At 42.0% G+C, this 19,982-nt stretch overlaps 1 protein-coding gene across 1 annotated transcript in view; it reads right to left on the bottom strand.

Annotated features, from left to right (window-relative positions):
- Positions 1–19,982, bottom strand: part of Kif16b (kinesin family member 16B) — a 182,505-nt gene that overhangs the window by 140,239 nt on the left and 22,284 nt on the right. Inside the window, exons 2-3 of the mRNA XM_051183275.1 lie at positions 7,844–7,913; positions 4,762–4,875 (exon numbers count right to left, since the gene is read on the bottom strand). Coding sequence (XP_051039232.1) covers positions 4,762–4,875; positions 7,844–7,913 — 184 coding nt within the window. The remainder of the gene's footprint in view (positions 1–4,761; positions 4,876–7,843; positions 7,914–19,982) is intronic.

The raw sequence follows: 19,982 nt of genomic DNA, 5'->3' as shown, positions 1-19,982 counted from the left end.
TGGTGGCTTATTAACATGGCTTAGTAACAGTAGTGTGTTTTAGTTTGGAAATTCCACAGAACAATCCCAGGTTACTCTCTGCAACAGTCCCTGAAGCACAAGAAGAAATGCTGTGCAATCCCCTAAAGCATGGCATTTTCCTTGTGGGCAGGAAGCTTGAACTTCTAAACTCTGGACTTTGGCTTTTAACTTCCAGAGAGAAGAGCTACCTTTGTTTCTATGTCCCTCGCCTTGATTATTATACAGCTCAAGAAGTTAATACCTGCCACCACAAATTAACCATCTGCAAATTAGGTCATTTGGTCAGCAAACTTTTTCCAGCCGAGTCCTGTTATCACACAATGCTTTACATCCCTCTGTATAGACCTCTGTCCCCAAAGACTTCAAATTCAAGTAAAACAAGGACTTCCAATAGTTCATTAAATAGGTTAAAAATGGAGATCCTTTCATGGCTTTTCATTCATCCTGTGTTTGAAAATATTCTGGAGATCACTACAACAGATTGGTTTTCCACTTAAAATTCCTAGTTCCTGTCACTTAATCCCCATATGTGTATGAATATGAATCTGGTTTCCATGACCATAGCATTCCATGCCAGACTATGGTAGAATATTATTTTAAGGTGTGTGACTTTTGTTTAATGCTAAATTTGTTTAACTCTGTGAAGCTGTGATTCTTTGCCTGTCTAAAACATCTGATGATGTACTGAAGAACAGAATGGCTGGCCAATAGCAAAGCAGAAGCAAGGATAGGAGGGGCTGGCAGGCAGAGAGAATAAACAGAAGAGGAACTAAGAAAGAGAAGAGCAAGGAGAGGACAAGGAGAGGAGGGTGCCTGGGGTCAGCCACCAGCTACACAGCAAGACATGGAATAAGAAGGAAAGAAATAGAAATAGGAATAGAAAAGAAAAGGTCCAAAGGCAAAAGATAGTCTGGTTAAATTAAGATAACAAAAGCTGGCTAGAGACAAGCCACGCTAAGGCCAGGCATTCATAAGTAATAATGAAAAACTGTGTGTAATTCATTTGGGAGCTGGGTGGTAGACCCCTAAAAAAGACCTAAAGAGCAAAGAGCCCAAAAGAGTAAAACACAACATAACGGCATCTCAAGGTAGGCCCATATTTCCATGTAGGGCCCCAGAAAGCTGGAAAAGAAGGGAAAAGGACATGGGTCCTTAAGAGGCACTGCTGTTTATCTGACAGCACTAAATAGAAACTAGAAAAGGCAAGCAAGCAAAGTAAAAACAGCTTGTGGCAACACAGGTTCTGCCTTCCACAGCTAGAAAGGTTTAATGCAGTTCTCAGTCAGAAACCTCAACCAGGCTGTTAGCTCTTGGCTTGGCTTTCCCAACCTGAGAAGGTGGTGGAGCCAGCTGGTAGAACTGCACACAAAGGACCCAGGTGTGGCTTAGCAGTTTAAAGTTTGCTCATGCAGTCTAAAAAGACTAGAGATGTGCAGTAAAAGAGGTCCAGACGGAAAAGCCTCTAAACAGGTTCCAGTTTAGAATGTGCCTAGGCTTAAGAAAGAAAGAAGAAGGGTGTGGACAGTTATAGAAAGAAATAGTTTAAAAATAAAATCTTTAAAGAGAGTAAAAATAATAAAAAAAGAATAAGCCATGAAAAGATGGGAAATACACAGGGAGTCTAGGTCCTGTATGCTATTGTGTTGATTTTGAATTTTTTTGATTGCTGAAAAGCAAATGACAGCTGTGAAGAGACCTGAAATTGAAAGAGGAACTGTGGAAATAAGATAGCCTAGATATTTTAGGAATGCCTTAAAGTCAAAGAATGTATTTGTCAAATGGAACACAAAAATGCTTTGGAGAAGTAGTTTTGCTTTTGTTTCCATGGGAAACAAGAGGCTATGGATTCGTTCCAAGTTAATAAGGATCTGGTCTGATCAAGGGAAACTGCCTGAAACTTGACAGGTGATATCTATCAACAAAGGTTGTATAACTCATCTTCCCAGGACTTGGGCATTATCTAAAAAATTTCTCTCTGGGAGCCCTAAAGATGCCTTCACCCACATTCAGCAGGAAGCAGTCTGGAAAACACTACGCCCACATCCCCAATAGATAGTGTGGAAAGCTTTTGGTTATTTTGTGGATTATGGATGTTTGTTATAATTTAAGGGAATATAGGATAAAAAGACCATTATTAAACTCAGATATTTTGCCTTGGTATGGATTTCTGTATGTGGGTACAAATTCAAAGTCAATTTTGTTACACTGTATATGTTTTTTTTTCTTGTTTAAAGGACTTTTGTATATTGATACAAATTTAAGGTAATTTTTGTTACAACACACTGAATATATGTTCCTACTCTTGTTTAAAGGGTTTTTCAATATTGATACCAACTTATTTTTGTTAGAACACATTGTTATATGTTTCTACTCTTGTTTAAGGTATTATACTATGTAGTTCATTTAAAAAGGTAAAGTCCAAGTTTTTGGAAGCTATTATTAGAAATTATATAGGAAAATCAAGAAACACGGGTCAATAGTTAGTCATCTATAACAATCAAATTTGTAGATATACTAAGTTTGTTTGTGAGATCACACAGAGATGTATTTTAGATAGATAGACCGTCTTCAAACCTTTGAAAGACCTACAGAATATGTGATTTATTAATAAAGATTTTCATGACAATGAGACACACACATCTGCTCCTGACAGCGCTGATTTACTTCAGAGAAGATGATGGGCATCAAAGCAACTCTTTATGGAGTTTGCTTTCATTGTAGCAAGTTTAGCCACTGGGCAAAGAAACTGCTCTTGCCTTTGACTGTTTAAAGCGGGCTGGGCAGACTAGACTGTACATGCAGGATACACAGGAAAGTAACCACTGAACTTTGCCAAAGCAAGGTAGGATCATCCTGCAGGGTTCTTCCAGACAACATAAGCAGGACAGTCTTTCAGATTTCCTGCTTCTCTGCCAGCTCCTATGGGCCTGTAGGCTGAAGATAGATGCTCCAACGTTGCTTTTGGGCAACTATCCAGGCACTCAGATATCTCAGTCATTTTTAGAGTTTGTAGAAGTCATTTGCAATGCACTTCTTATTTACTTAAATAATATATCCTTCTGGTGCCTTTGATGGAGCTAAAGACTAGGTAGTTATACTTGCAGTTTTCCTTACATATTATATAAGGGAAAAACTTTGGATTCACTAAGATAGAATAGACAATGCATTATTTTCTCTGAATATGCTAACTATAAATGGACAGGATATTGTAAATTAATTCTTACTTAATAACTTCTGTTATAAGTTTTACTATGTTAAAGTAAAAACCTTTCTGTTTATTTAGACAAAAAGGGGGAAATGTGGTACAATATTATTTTAAGGTATGTGCCTTTTGTTATGCTGCATTTGTTTTTTAACTCTGTGAAGCTGTGTTAGTGTGCCTGTCTAAAACACCCGATGTTCTAATAAGGAGCTAAACAGCCAATAGGAGGCAGGAGCCAGGATAGGTGAGAAAGAGGAGAAGCAGCAAGAGAACAAGGAGAGGAGGCCATCAGGGGCCAGCCACCCGGGCAGTCACTGAGTAAGAAGGAAAGTAAAATATACAGAAGTAAGAAAGACAAAAGTCCAGAGGGGAAAGGTAGATGGGGTAATTTAAGGTAAGAAAAGCTGGCCTGCAGCAAGCCAAGGTAAGGCCAGACATTCATAACTAATAAGACTCCATATGCAATTTATTCAGGAGCTGGGTAGCAGGCCCTCAAAAAAGCCAAAAGAGTAAAAAAAAAAAACATCTTCACAACACTAACCACTGTCAGTATATTACAGACCAGCCACTTTGAACCCAAAGTCATTCTTACTCTTTCCCTCAAACTCCCTCATGTATTGATGTGATAGGAGGCTTCCCTCTCTTCCCACTATTGAAAGGTACTATTGAAAGGCAATCTGTATGAACCTGAGCAAGTGACCAAAGCTCACTGAATGTCCTGACAAAGAAAACTGGAGTTTAAATTCGCCTTATTTGGTTCTTCAACAGATTTAACACAACGGAATACAACTATGTCTGACTGGAGAAACACTCAAATGTCAGGTTCTCTTCAACTCCTCTATCACACTGGGAACTCCCTTCCCCATTACTGACAGCTGAGTCCACAGCCTCTGAATACAATCACTGCAGTACTCCAACCTCAACATCTGCATTCCCACAAAAGGTCAGGCTCTCCTCCACAGACCACTTCTAAACCAGACACATTTCCTGAATGTCAAAGTGCATGCCAGATAGACAGACAGACAGAATCATAAGTGGGATGTGCCACATTTGTTTCTTAAGCATATTAGGTTGTAGATTCTAGAGGAGCACTCCTTTAAGAATTTTTTCTATAGCTTATAATGATCCACAAAGCAGACAAAACATGGCTTGGGTTTGATATTTATTTCCTATGCGCTGACCCATGGAGGACACAAGGCTAAATGGGTTTACTTTCAAAAAGTGTACAATTGTCACACTCCAAACCTAAGGCTATAAGTGAATCATTCACAATGAGATCAATTTTCAAGTTCTGAAACCAATTGTTCACCATACTCACAATGGTGAGGGGGAAAAAAAACCTTTAGAATACTGAATTATCAGAATTATCAGGCTTGCATAAATATTCCCATCTGATAATTTAAAAGCTGAGTTACCAAATGCTAATTTTATATAAATTAAATTCAGCAAAAAAGTAGTAAGTTCATTTTTAAGTATTTTAGGGCAGGACTATTTTTTTCTTGATAAGGAAAGTAAACAAGAAGAGTTTGATATTGTACCATTTCTTGTGAAACATAATCTGGACTCTTTGCGTCAGCAGAATAAAAAGAGAAGTCATAGGTGAAGGTCTTGGTCCGTTCTCTGCCTGAGTCCCCAGTTCCTCCTTCTGGTATCTAGAAAGACATGTTTGACAGTAATAATAAGAAAATGAGGTGATAATAACAATAACTGAAGACTAATGTCAATTAACAGGTGACCCTAACTAGAAAACAAAATCTGTGACTAAAACACATAAAATGATTAACATTTGCAGCATGTGTACTCTGAACAATGCTTAATTCCTATTAGTCTTCCTAAAGAATGAATAAAAATAAATAAATATAAGAAGAATAGGATCTGTATTATAAACACCAGCTATGGTCTTTACTAACATAATTAGCTTATATGAGCACCATATTCAGTCACACTCTGTCTGTTTCTCTTGCGAGACTCTGACTGTTTCCTCTATGGATGTCCCCCCACCCCAGAGCTGGACACTGTACAACTTCATGGGTGCTGGACACTGAATCTGGCAAAAGACGTGCCCTGTGGAGCTGTGTGACTTAGTGGCCCCTTAAAAGCCCCAAGTGAGATGTATGAAGTTTCCATAGTACCCCACCTAGAAATAATTTCCAACTCTTTTCTGAATGAAAAACTCCTAAGATATATCATACTGTGAGCCTATTACAGATCTTTGCATACATCTTATGTTCCATGCTCTGAGCTTAAATAGAACCCTCAAACCATCTATATGTTTCCAAAATGTTAGACCTTGGATATAATGCTAAATAGCTTCAATGAACAGTATATTTTTCAGTAATCAACTTCTTTTAAAACCAAATTGTTTAAAAATTTAATAATGAAAACAACAGTCCATTAGAAATATGAGCATTTCCCATAGGTGCAGTAAAGGCACAAATGTTATGGAGGTAACAACAATTGATAGGATTTAAGGCCTACTCCACAGAAGGAAATGCATGCCTGGTATGGACACAACCCAAAAGTTGGTGTGTTCACAGGCCCTAGGGGTAACATCTACTATTACTTTTGCTAAATGTACACAATATCAAACTACCTTCTAAATGTATATCTTTATATTCACATATTAGTTTGGCTCTCAGCCTTCTTCATTGAAGTTTCTTTGTTCAGTGAATGGTGGTTAACACAGAAATTTGCAACTGGCCAATGTGCAAAGAAAAGGTATCTGTGGAGAGCTCAGCCATAAATGGGACACCTACAGCACGTGCCTTCCCACAGAAGGTTCAGTGATCATTACAGAAAAAGAACAGAAAGATTTCAAGAGCCAAAGTTTGAGGAGACTAGGGTGAAACAATGTCTTCTAGACAGAACAGGACAGGACCAGGACAGCATTCATGAACTCATAGCAGCTATAAAGAACTATACAAATCCAAGCTTGTCAACACTCCAGCCAGGAAGAGGGGATCTATAGGAGCTACCAACAGTTGGCTACTAGAGAAAGTCTGTTTTCTTGAATGGTGTGGTCCCTGGTAGGTAGACCATGCTCTAGTGGTCACACAGCCATGAATACACAAGCAGTATAAACTGGCCTCAGTGGATTATAAAGACAGATAGATGATAGACAGACAGACAGACAGACAGGAATATGAAGCTGAGAAGATAGGGACTGAATCTGAGAGAGGTTAGAAAAAGCAGGGGTTAATGGTGACCATGATCAAAATATACTGTTTGCATAAAATTTTTAAAGAATTATCAGAATTTTATAGTAAAAATAAATTATTAAAGGAAAAATTGACATATATTCTAGTTACTCAGTCATTATAAAAGGAAATATCTATAAAACACAAAAAGCAACAGAGTAATCAAGGAAAATCAATTCCATGATACACATACAAGAGAGGATTCGGCCAAAGCACCGAGAGCACACACATGAATGAAATAGAGAAAAGGTCACTACCAGCAGGAGGTGGACAGAACTGAAGCAGCCAAAGAAGATGCTTAGAGAGGCCAGCGAGAGTCATGGCGTGCACAAGACGGTGGGAAGTTCAGAAGGAAAACATTCTAGTAGAAAACTTGTCAAGCAAAGGGTTACCAGCACCCCAGAGCAAGCTCTCCGGGAAGTTACTACTATTTCCACTTTTGTTTCTGGGGATTACGCTGTACTACTCAGAAAGTGATTTTTGGGTATCCTCTGCCCAGGACCATAAATTAATAGAAATCTATTCCTCAGTCAGTTGGCCATGGAGCGGCAGGCCTCAGAAACACACCCCACACTGAAGCACGAAACCCGAAAGCACATGATGTCTTTAGTATTACTATTATACCCGTGTTTCCTCCTTGAGTGGAAAGCACTCAAGATCCTTATCCAGTGTGCTAATGAAATAAATAGAACATTTTAAAGGCAAAGGGAAGAATTTACCATTTTGAAAGATTGTCAGATTGTTTTTCATCTAATGTTTTCCAGAAAGTAATACAGTTTTATTGTTTCCTTTTTAAGTGTTCAATTCCTCTCAGCTAACAATAAATAACAGTTGTCAGATCATCAAGAATCAGAATACATGATTAATTCTCATTAAAAACTCAAAATAAAGAATTGGGAATATTTTCTGCTGTTAAGAGTGTCCGCCTAGCATACATGAAGCCCTGGGCTTGATCCCTAGCATAGCATAAACCAGGTATGACAGTACATGTATACAATCCTAGCACTGAGATGGGGCAGGAGGACCCCTCACATTCATCCATATTTGAGGTCAGCCTAGGCTACCTGAGATCCTGTCTCAAAACCTGTCTACACTCCACAGAATACAGGCAACTGTCAAGCTAGAATATAGGGTAGAAATGCCAGGTTCTTGTCTGAGTCAGAACTCACAGACCAGGGAAACAGGCTGAGTCCGACTTTCACGTCAGATGAAACCAGGGCGGGGAAGGCAGGAGGATCAGATCAACACTTCAGCCTCAGGACTAAGCCTCAACAGAGCACGCGGACACTGGGAACTGCCTGAGTTAGGGCAGGCACCTCAGCGGTGCAGAAGGGTAGGGTGCTTCACTCATCTGTAACACCACCACAGAGAGAGAGCAAGTGTGGTGCTCTCAGAGCTACAGCAGGGCAGAGTTACCACTTGCCTTTAAGTTTGTGATTGTCGTTTTGCTTTTCTCCATTTGGATGATAAATTTGGCCTCCAGGTCCTTTTCCCTGCAACATAATAAAACAGTATGGGTTAGGAGACACAAGATCATTTTGAAATACACCTATTTTATCTGCTTTTCACATAAGGGTCTTTGATCTTAAATGACATCTGAAAAGTAATCCCAGATAGCATTGCTTCAAAATCCTTGCTGAGGCTATAAACATGAAGACACATGACACAGATGCCACCATCAGAAACTATGACTAATAAAAATGTGCTGCCAGAATATGGAAGAGTTTCTAACAGTACAACAAGTAAAATGTCAGATACCATGGAAGACTGAGCATGCAGAAGGCAGCCCTACCAGCCTAGATGAAAACCAAGTCAGAAGCTGGGCTGGTCCAACTGTGGGGTGTACCCAGGAGCAGCCAGGGTTCTGTCCTTCCTCTCACCATCTTGTTAGGTCCACTGGGAATTACACTTCTTACAAATCAGTAAACAGGAAGTCAGAGAAATTCTGAAGAGCATAATTCTCTAGAACAGCTCTACATATTAGGTGGCAAGGACCTGCAGTCCTGACACTTGGGAGGCTGAGGCAGGAAGATCATGAATTCAAGGCCAGCCTGAACTACATAAAGCTATCACATCTCAACAAGGAAAAAAAAAAAAAAAAAAAAAAAAAGATTGTTCATCTATACAAAAGAATTCTAGGCCAGTCAAAAAGGATTTGCTTAACCTAAAATTCAAAAGAAGTTGAAAATAACAAATCAAACTCTGTACCACACAGTGGAAGAACATTTCCAGAAGGCATGGAGGATTTTGACTGCACAATGTGACAATAATCAGTTCTCTTTGGTGGTCATTCCAAGAATTTTATTTGTGTGCTATGAGATAATTTATGAATGCTTATGCTAGTATAACTGAGAGCTGCTGTCAATAAGCGTAGTAGAATAAAAAGAAACACAAGCCAAGGTGGATGAGGTATGAATTCTGAATGGGAAATAATAGCATGAACTGTATCTAAATTTAAAGAAAGGGAGGGAGGGGGACTATAGATTGCACACATTGCTAATCTAAAAAATCTAAAATACAAAATGATCCAAACTAGACAGCTTCATGAACACTGACATGATACCACAAGTGGCATCATGTGAGAGGCCACAGTAAAAATACAGGCACATGAAAATGTTACACAGAGTAACCGCTAGTGAATCTCATGATTAGTTTCAGGTCCAACCCACAAGCCATTTCACTCTGTGTGCTAACTTTCTAACATCTGAAACAATCTGAAGTCTGAAACCCACCTAGTTCCCAAAACATTGGGAATAAGGGACACACAGCTCCCTAGTTCTGTCTACTAAAAAAAATCTAGAATCACATGGTCAAAGAATAGCCTCTAAACAACATCTGCTACTAAAAGAACTCAGAGCTTCTTAAAGCAATTACTCAATCTAAACACTTAAACCTCACTCAAGAAAGCAGGGCCAGTACAGATCATTCAGACTGTGGGAAGACTGGTCCCCAAACAACTGGGGATGCTCCCCAGTGCTCACACCCTCTGGGCTCCCCTCCCCTTGCTGGAGGTTGAACCTGGGGAGAGTCACTTCCAATGGAGAACACAGACAGCCCAAGACACATGTCTGGGGCTGATTATAAAAGACTGTAACTTCTGTCTTGCTGGCTGTCTCCTTATGCTTGTCCCTTCTTTTAAAGCCCTGGTGGTGGGGAAGGACAGAAGCCACAGTGTAAGAAGGGACCCACAAACCCTGTCAAGAGCTTTAAGCAACAACCTAAAAAATTAACACTGGCCAAAGTTGAAAATTTTTGAGTAAAAAGAACGGCAATAAAACATAAATATATATTTAATCAAGTACATAAACTCTAAATTAAAAAATAAAAACTAAGAAGTCCCCTTCAGAGAGAATGAAAGACATTATATAGAAGTTTATTAGGAGATAGCTGTTCAACGAAAGGAGAGAATCAAACACACATCCCATATCTCCTCCATAACAGCTACTTCAAGGCAACTAAATGAGTTTCCTTCCCTTTTAGAGGAATCCCAGCTCTATTTGTAGAAGAAATAACACAACTAAAATATCATTGTGCTTTTGTCCCTGGCAAGTTAATGTCTCTACTCTGTGAACATCATGGCTATTCACCCAGCCACTCTGCAAGATGGTCCAGTTGACAGGTCCTGCCTAAAGCACACCACAACTGCTGGAGAACCTTGTCCACAGCTCACCCAAAGGACCTCCTCTGACTTGTGCTAAACCACCAGGAAATGCAGGAACAAGGACCATACCAAATCATCTAGGAAGAGGATCTATAAACTCATCTGATGAAGTGAAAATTGGTACTGCTTTCTTGTAACAATAATGGATATGAAGAACAGAAAGAAGGAAATCCATACATTAAGAACATACATTAAAGATATGTTAGCTAGCTGGACCTCACTCCACAGGGAAAATGCATCTCTAAAAGTTGTAGTGCACTGGATCCACAAGACAGCTCAGTCAAAGTCCCTGCTACACAAGCAGGAGAGGCCCTGGCACTTGTGTAAAAGGCGGGGCCTAGCAGAGCCCCAGTAATCCCAGGACTGAGAGGGAAAAAACCACAAGGATCTCTGGACTTGTTGGCCAGCCAGTGTGATGGAGTCAGTGAGTTCTGGACTCAATGGGAGAGCTGTCTCAAAATATAAGGAGTAACTGAGGGAGATGCCTGGTGCCCACTTCTGGCTTCCATACATGCACACACGCATACACACAAACATTCGCGCACGCGCGTACGCGCGCGCACACACTACAACATATGTAGAGAAATACTGATAATAAGTGCACATTTGATATTAAGAGATTATAACTGGTGTTTTAGGTATGATAAATGTATCACAGTGACTTTAAAATATCTTACCCTTAAAAATAACACACACTGAAGTAAGTCTAAGTAAAATTGTCTGGGATTTACATTGATCTGACAGTAGGGAACTAGCTGAGATAACCTCCTGGACATCTCAGAATTAAAGAAAAGCCATGAACAATAAACTTCCAAAATTATGTTGCAGTACACACCATCAAGCCTGTGCTGGATTCCCAGGACCAGGTTTGGCATTTCCAAGGCAGTCTTAAGATTTCCCCTGCATGACACCAGGTCTTAGAACTTACCTTTAAACTACCTACTCCATGTTCATATGCCCATAAAACATAGAGCTCCCCAAACCACACTTTCTGGGCACTTGACCATGAAGAGCATGCCCAGCCCAAGGGCTGCTTGTGCTGCGTGTATCTGCACTGCAGATTACACCACTTTGATGCCTGCCAATTCCACAGTGGCTCTTTCCCACTCCATAGCCTTCTATGCCTAAATTTTGAGTTTCAAAACACCTGCTATCAATACATACCTCAGGTGAACAAAACAATATGCACTCTGAGAATATTAGATACTGTGTGGTTGCCTCACACTGCTTGTCAATCCTTGCTTTTGAAAGAAAGTATGTTCACACCCTTCCTACCATCCCTGCCTTAAACCCAGCATTCCTGGATCCCCATATCAGAACCTCTGAAGCATCTAAACTTCCAACACCCTCTACATGATCACTTCTAACTCATTATCCCAACAGTACGTCTCAGTTCTAAACAAACACCTAGAACCTACTCTGCAAGAGCGCTAACAGGTGCCACTGAGAGGCTGAACTGTAAAATAAGCATCTTTCTAACCACATTTCCCAAATATAACCACTGATAGAGAAGACCTAGTAAAAACTTCAGAGCTGCCCAGAGATTACCCTGGCTGGAGAGTGGTGGTGGGAGGGGCACAGGGAACATGCACAGCATCTCTCTTCTGTAGTCCAGAGCTTATCCCAAAGAACTTCTCTCCCCTCAAGACAAGGACAGCACGATGCCCCCTACCCCCACCCCCAAGGCCCAACTCAGGCTACTCAAAATGTGCCTGGAAGCTAGCGGCACAGGGAGCCCTGAAGGAATGTGAAATGTGGAGTATGGAGCACTTTCTCAGACCTATGGAATGGGGCACTGCTGACTCACAGCAGCAAACACATGATTCTGGCGAGCAGTGAAGCCTGGGAAAGGTGGAGCCAGCATCAGTCTGTCTAAATGGCATCTTGTTATTGTACTCTGACATTTACTCTTAAGAAATAAACTCCAAAAATGAACACCATCTGCTTTTTACATGGTAGAATGTATTTTGTTCTTTGACTTTAAAGTTTTATTTTTTCCCCAACATAATATTTTTAATTATTTGGAAATTTCTTACAATGTACCAAATCACACTCACTTCCCATTTCTCCCAGATATGATCTCCAACCATTCCTCCACCACCCCCCAATATACCAAGTCCAATTTGTGTTGCCCATATACTCGTGGCACCATGGTCAATAGTTTTATCTCTAAAACTGCACAGCAGAATGTAAGGAAATAGGCCACCTAACCCTCTGCTCCTAAGTGGTACAGAGACTTCTAACCAAGAACAAGATCTTCCTAAAAGGCCATCTGAGTATCATGACAGCCAGGTTCCCTCACTTACAGGTCCCAACAGCTTCTAGCATTTTCCGTACCTACACTGTCTCCCTACAGTGACTGTAGGGCTGCAGCTTGAGCACATTTTGAAACATAATTGTAGGACACTAAGATTACGGAGAGGGCTATCTGTTCCAGAGAGGAAACTGCACAGGAAATCTTCTGACTTGTTTCTGTTAAGTATCAAGAGTGAAGCCTAAGAAAAAGAAAGGAAACAAACAAAAAAAAAAAGACACCTTTAAACCAAAAATATCATATAGTATTTACAATAAAGATGTTAGCAAAGTACAGCTTTAGCCTGAGAGAAAAATCTCATGCTAGTGACTGAAAATACCAGAAGAAAGCTCAGAGCCAGCAGCACTCCATGCTGTCTGGAGCCACCAATGTTGAACCACCCATCTGCTATCTGCATTCCAAGTGCATGCCAGAGGGCTGTCACACTCAATTCTTTCAAGGATTTAAAGTAGGAAGAAGAGGTCTCCAGTGCCTCTGTTCCTCCACATCTCTCTGGGCAGTCCTGTTCCGTGCCCATTACCTACTCTGGAGACTGGCTTTTGCTCATGGCCTTTTCTTCACCCCCAGAGCCTTAAGTGTCATGATCCCTCAGGATCCATGTGAAAATCCATCTTATCACAATTCTTCAACCCAACACTTCTGTTATCAAGTCCTGTCTACTCCACCACCTACTGACCTTGGTCACCTCATTACTCCACAGCCACTGTTCAAAGCCAGGCCATTCCTACTTCTCTCTGCCTCCAATCCCGTCTCTTCCCATGCACACTTCATCTCACCATGAAGCACCCAGCTTTAAACACCTCTAGGATTTCTCAAAAGCTACAGGACGAAGTTCAACTCTCAGTGCTACCTACACAAAGCCCTCCATACTCTTCCCCGACTCATGCTGCCATTCCAGTACTATATCCCTTCCCCTTGGCCAACTACAACCACGCCTCCAGATGGGCTCTCACAAGTACATATACAAACAGCCAGCTTTCTGGAGCCTTTGCCTTGTCCTCTCCCTCACTGCCATATGCCCGTCTTGTGTAGTAGACAGTGAGCTCCTTAAGAATAAGGCCCACCGTCTGAGTTCACATCCTCCTCCAGGGCCGATATATAGTTCAGATACCACCAGAAAGTTATTCTATCTGCTGGGTTAACTGAGTCACTGTATGAATATCTCCCACCACAGCCTATTCAATAACACCCATCTCCTACCTACTCTGTCCTCACACCACCCCTACTCAATGATCCACCCTCTACCCATCCTGGTCTCCCACCACCCCTACTCAAGGATCCAGCCTCTGCCTACTCTGGTTCCCCTCACCCCACACTGTTCTTGAGTCTTGTCTTTCCTTGGGACTGATACCTTCCCACTCCTCACACAAAGCTTGTCTGAGGTCTAATCTAACCAGTTCTTCCTACTCAACTTCCAGAAACAACCTTCCTGTACCTACTTGACTCACCCCACTCCCACAGGTCTCATCTCTGCTCTACCAGGCTAGCCCAGAGAAGCAAGGACCCAGCTTCCTGAATAGCCACACCAGGCACACCAGGCACAAAAGCACAGTTTACAATCCGAATCAAGTGCTTGCTCGCTTGCTTCTTACCCAGCACTGCCAAAGACCAGGCACGGAGAGTCCTCCAGCCTCGGGTCAATGTCCTCTGACATTTAAGAAACATGGGAAATAAATCTTGACATTTTTCTTATATCGAGGAAAATAAATAATCCTAAAATATCATGTGAACATTGATTTGATAATAGAGCAAAATGAACTATGTCTCTCCCAGGCCACTCTGGTGAATTGGGTTTCTCGACTGAAAAGTCAATTACAGCCCCTTCATATAAATAAGTAATTTATCTGAAAGGTCTGGAAACTAGATCATAAGATGTTACAAATGAGCCAGCTGGAGCAAGTATGCTGAGTTATAGATCAATACTGGAGGGGGTGAGGCCAGAAAGGAACGGGCTTTCAAAAGATCCAGCCTAGGAAATAGGTAAAGTTGGCAGCTCTCAGGTGAGTAGGAAAATGCTAATTAGTAAAGAAAATGATAGCAATGGCAATCCAAAAAAATTTTTTAATACTTTTAAAATTATCCAGGAATTCAAACTGATCACAACTATTCTGCTAAGGGTATTTGGTCACTCTATAACACAGCCAGACAGAAGGATGCTGGACCCTTCAAACTGAACCCCTCCCTTGGGCGATTCTTACTAGTTTATTCTGAAGCAAAATGAAACCCTCCTCTTTCACCTGGCCAAGTCTCACACTATAAACCAGTATTTCACTGCCTTCATTTTACTTGCAGGATACTCAACAGAAACAATTAAAAATGAATCTTTTAAAAGAATATAAAAGCTCCATTTACAATATAATAGAAAGAAGCCCAAGGGACACTATAAGTGATAGAAAAGCAGCTTGCCAGTGGCCGCCACGCCTGCACTCAGCAAAGCCAAAGGAAAGTGTGCTGCTATGCTTCCAGATGCACAGACTTCTGAGAGAATAAGCAGGAAGCTCTTTGCCTGGGACCTTCGCAGAGAGAATGAACAGGGCCTTGGGGAACAACAACAAAAAGAACTTAAACATTTCACTGGTGAAACTGTTTAGCATGATTTGATATAGCTTTTATGATTAAAATCAATGTAGTTAATTAAAAGATACTGCTTCAAAACACTATTTGCTTCCTCCTGCTTCCGGACAAGTTCACGACTGACTCAGCCTCCTCTCCTGGCACCCTGACATACAGAGGACAATCCACAAGTCCCTGGCCATCCACAAGTCCCTGTGCTCTGGCTCACCCTCTGGTGCAATCTAGATAGGCCTCTGCCCCTCTCCACCCTTGTGTTCTTCCATAATGCAAATGACACCCAAGAATTAAAGCTACCCTGAAACACCCTTCTGATCTCAAGAAGTACTGCTGATTTCTTAGGCAGCCCCTCAGTGGCCTGCCACTCCTCAACTATACTTCTTTTCCTTTACAAATAAGAGCTCCGAATAAAATAAGTGTTGTCCAATCGTGTTGAATTTCAGATAACCAAACAGCTTCCAAGTATAACTGCCCTAAATACTTCCCCTAAGTCACAGAGCACAGGCTCACCCAGGAGACTACACACTCCTCAGGCTCCACAGCAATGAGGGACACATGCACTCCCTTGCCCAACTAAAGCCCAAGCCAGGAAGATGGGTAAGCACACACCCTGGACCAGAAGTACATGTCAGCTCCCTGACTCTAAGTCTACAATCCCTCTCAGGGATCTTTACCCAGCATCCCATCCCTGCGGAAACCACTTCTTTGGCTGCTCCTACTTTTCTGGCTGACCCTTAACACCTGGAAGAAATTACAAGAAATCGGTGCACAGTCAGGAACTGCTAAGGGCTCTTACTTGCTCTCCATGAAATCAGACCAAGCCCAGTGTGGTGATCCAAAGAACATAGGAGGCGGAGGCAGGAAGATGTGAACTGGAGGCCAGCCTGGGCAACATATTTTGACTCTGTCTTGGAAGGGAGGGAGGGAAGAAGGGAGGAAAGGAGGGAAGAAGGGAAGGAGAAAGGAAGGGAAGGAGGGACGACGGAGGGACAGAAGGACAGAGGGATGCAGGGAAGGAGAATACTGAAAAAGGAAAAGCTTGCATGGCAGCACCCTGATTCCTATTTGATTCTCTGGGTCCAACTCCCCATACAACAGTCAGCTAAGTCACAGTGACATGATCTGCATCCTATTGCCAGCCTCAGGTAGGGCATTGAGGAAGAGGCAGCACCTCCCATCCATCCTCTGCAGGCAACCACATGCAAGAGGGAAAGACAAAGTCACTATCATAGCATCATGGACTTCACAGACAATAAGAGTTCCACAGCTGAGTTTTGCTGCATCAGGTTGGGGCTGTAAGGTTGAGACTTTTAACACCTTGCCTGACTTGGGGAGGGGAGAGGGTATCAGAAACCCACAGTTAGGCCAAAAGCCAACTGCCATAGGTAACATGTTAGGATCTCAGAAAAGCAGTCAATGTGAGGGATGCTAGCAACCTATCTATTCATCATTCTTCCCTTAGGAGAAACAACAAGGAAAAAAAGAGAGGAAGTGGGACGCAGCCCAGAAGTAAGCACATCATGGGCCCACCCAATGTGCAGGTGCTGGACTACAATGGCACCTCAGAGTGGCACTGAGGATAGGCACACAGCAGGGAGACTGCCTGATTCAAGCAGCTGGCAGACCCAGGCCTTGCAAAGTAGAATGAGTGCAGACTTCAAGTACAGTGTTCCCCACACCAGCTCCCTTCAAAAGCAAGACAGTGCACACATGCAGGTGCAGTAAGCACTCAGACTCCCCAGCAGAAGGTCTCAGCTGGGGTCACAGAGCAAGGATGCAGACAGGTTTCTGTTTGTCAACCCCTCACACCTACGGAGAGAGAGGGGGAGAGAGAGAGAGAGAGAGAGAGAGAGAGAGAGAGAGAGAGAGAGGATGCAGATAGGTCTCTATTAACCCTTCACCCCTACACACACACACACACACACACACACACACACACACACACACATACAACACGCACACGTGCGGCATGCGCGCGCACGCACACACACACACACTTCAATAGAAATAACAGCCTAACTGAATTGTCTTGGTATGAACTGGGTGTTCTTGAGATGTACAAGATCCTCACTGAAGAAGAACAGAAGGGGGTCACATAAACCTTTCACTGGGATGCTGTGGAGAAATTCACATAGTTATTCATTCCACAAATATTTAGTGAATGTCTTCACATGCCAAGAACTCTTGGTGTAGGGACAGAGTAGCAAGTCCTGCATTTCAGGGAAAACATAATTTCAGTCTCCTTTTAGATAATGATAGCTGCATGAAGAAATACAACTAGGAAATACAACTTGGTGTGGGCCTGACAGAAAAAAAGCACAGGGAGTGCATGGCTGAGAGCCAGGCAGAGCCAGAGTATTTATGATCAAAGGGTCAAATCTGCAGTGCCCTGGGCCTGACAATACTCATCTACACAACTCAATCCAGGTCAACAAACAGGTCTCTCCTACTTGGAGACCCAGATCTGATTAACTAAGTACTTGGGAGAGTCTGATGGGCCACCTGCTTGGGAACACACTGCCCTGGCTAATCTGCAATGTCCTCCTCAATAACCCTGAGGAGCAGCAAGACTGAAAGCCTATCCACTTCTCGGAAACTTTTGGCTGTGCTGTGTGCTAGACAGCAGTCTCACTCCATCTTAATGCAGCCCAAACCACCAACCAATTCTAGAAAGAAAGAAGTCCAAGACAGTGAAGCTAGCAGCCTTAGTCTGAGCCACACATACATAGCTCCCTGAAGGTAGGAGTTATGTGAAAGCAGAGTGGGCATAAGCCCTCCTATATGTGTATCAGGCACTAGACAGGACCCGAGAAACCCAACTAGCCTCACCTCCTCCATACATCCAGAAATACCCAGCTGCTCCATTCCACTCTATCCTGTGAGGACAGGACTCACAAGGATCACCACTGACCTTGCTCACACTGGTCCTTTAGTCTGGAAGAGACTCTCTCTTCCAAGTGTCTTACCCTGCAAAGCCCACTAAAACATCTCTTCTCAGGACACTTTCTTGTGCACAGCTTGCCTCCCCCAGCCAGTATCTTCCACATGTGGTTGGAGAACATGGCACAGCTAATCAGACTTATTAGTTAGATCTGTTCATTATGGGTGACTACATGTTTGTCTTCCGCACCTGTTTGAAGCTTCCTGGGGATGATACCCAACTTTTTATATATTTTTACCATTACCTGTGGCACGCCCATTGGGGGTGAAGCCATGGGCGGAAGTGACCTGTGGAAGGAGGTCAGAGAAAGGGCTGGGAAAAGCTCTCTTGCTGGCGGGACTCGGACAGGAGAGCATCGGGTGGAATTTCCTGGTATTCATCTGTCTAGGTTGTAAGTTATTTCTCCCTGAATAAACATCTATTCGGCCTATTTGTTTATCCTGATCCTTATTTAACCACGATATCTGGTGTCAGAAGTGGGATGTCTCTGTCATTTCTAGAGTTTATATATTATCCTTCTGTGGTCTTTGAAGGAGTTGAAGACAGATAGTTATGGTTATAGTTTTCCTTAGTTAAGCTTAAAGATAAGTTACATATAGGACTTTAGACTCACAAATATAAGATAGATAATAGAATAGTTTCTTTTAATCTTGCTAAATGTTAATGGACTAAATATTGTTAACTGTGATTCTTATTTGATAACTGTTGTGTTATATATTTTGCTATGTTAAGGTTAAAACCCTTCTTTTTATTTAAACAGAAAAGAGGAGATGATGGGAGATGTCATTATGTATATATGTTTCTCATACTGGTTAATGAATAAAGCACTGTTGGCCAATAGAAAAGGAAGATAGGAGGGACTAGGAGACAAGGAGGAAAGAGGAAGTAGTAAGGAGGAGCCAAGATGGAGAGTCTGGAGAAAGCAGAATGCAGGCCAGCTCCCTGGTATGAGAAATACATAGATCAGCAGAAATGGGTTAATACTTAAGACAGAGCTAGCCGATAAGAAACTAGTACCGGGCCAACAGATTATATCAAATACAGAGTCTCAGTGTGTTATTTGGGGCTGGTGTGGCGGTGGGACAAGTCTGGGCGGTGGGTGGAGAAAACCATACTCGTTACAATTACCTAGCACTGTCCTCATACAGCAGAAACATCTGGATGAATGAGTGTGCCTAGAGTAACAATCCTTTATCTGCATCTTCAGGCTGACACAACTGCTTTGGTGTTTCTCTTATCTCTTTCAAGAGGAAAGATCACATTTGCATAACTTTTACAAGAGCACTTCATTATAACTGCACTATTTTGTATTATCAATTGCTGCTTTGAATTTCTTGTTGGGCCTACTTTATAAGTTAAGCTTTATGACAGATACATATATGCGTATAAAAAAAGACACAGCATACATTGGATTGTGTCCATCTCAGAAATCAGCTAGAGGAATCTATAAAATATGTGTGAAATATCCCCGAAGATACGAGAGAGACTGCAATGAAATAAAACAGATGAAACTGCTAATTGAAAACAAGATATTATTCTTGAACTCAAGAGTGAGAGTTAAGTTCCTGACTCCAGTATTCACTTTAAACTGTTAAGTGCAGATGCATTTTCCCATAAATATCAGTTAACCTGGCAGAAATTCACTCCAAAGAGCAGGAACGAGATTCATCTTCCCAGAGATCAGCACTATGACCCTGACACTAAAACCAAACCCAAGGACCCTTCCATCTCCTGTGGAGTCATTGGAAATATGACAAACAAGAAAGTGTAAGCAGTGTATGGTGGTTTGAAAGAAAATGGCCCCCAAAGGGAGTGGCATTATTAGGAGGTGTGGCCTTGTTGGAGGAAGTACGTCACTGGGGGTCAGCTCTGAGGTCTCAGAAGCTCAAGCCAGGCCTTGTGTATCTGACAGTCTCTTCCTGCTGCCTGCAGGTCAAGATGTAGAATTCTCATCTACCTCTCCAACACCATGTAGGCCTGAACACTACACTACCATGCTTCCCACCATGATGATAATGGACTCTGAAACTGTAAGTCACCCCTAATTAAATGTTTGATTTTATAAGAGTCATGGT

The sequence above is a fragment of the Phodopus roborovskii genome, unplaced genomic scaffold (assembly GCF_943737965.1).
Source record: "Phodopus roborovskii unplaced genomic scaffold, PHOROB, whole genome shotgun sequence".
NCBI lineage: Eukaryota > Metazoa > Chordata > Mammalia > Rodentia > Cricetidae > Phodopus > Phodopus roborovskii.
The sequence above is the reverse complement of the archived record's forward strand: the minus strand, read 5'-3'. Positions and strand labels throughout refer to the sequence as shown.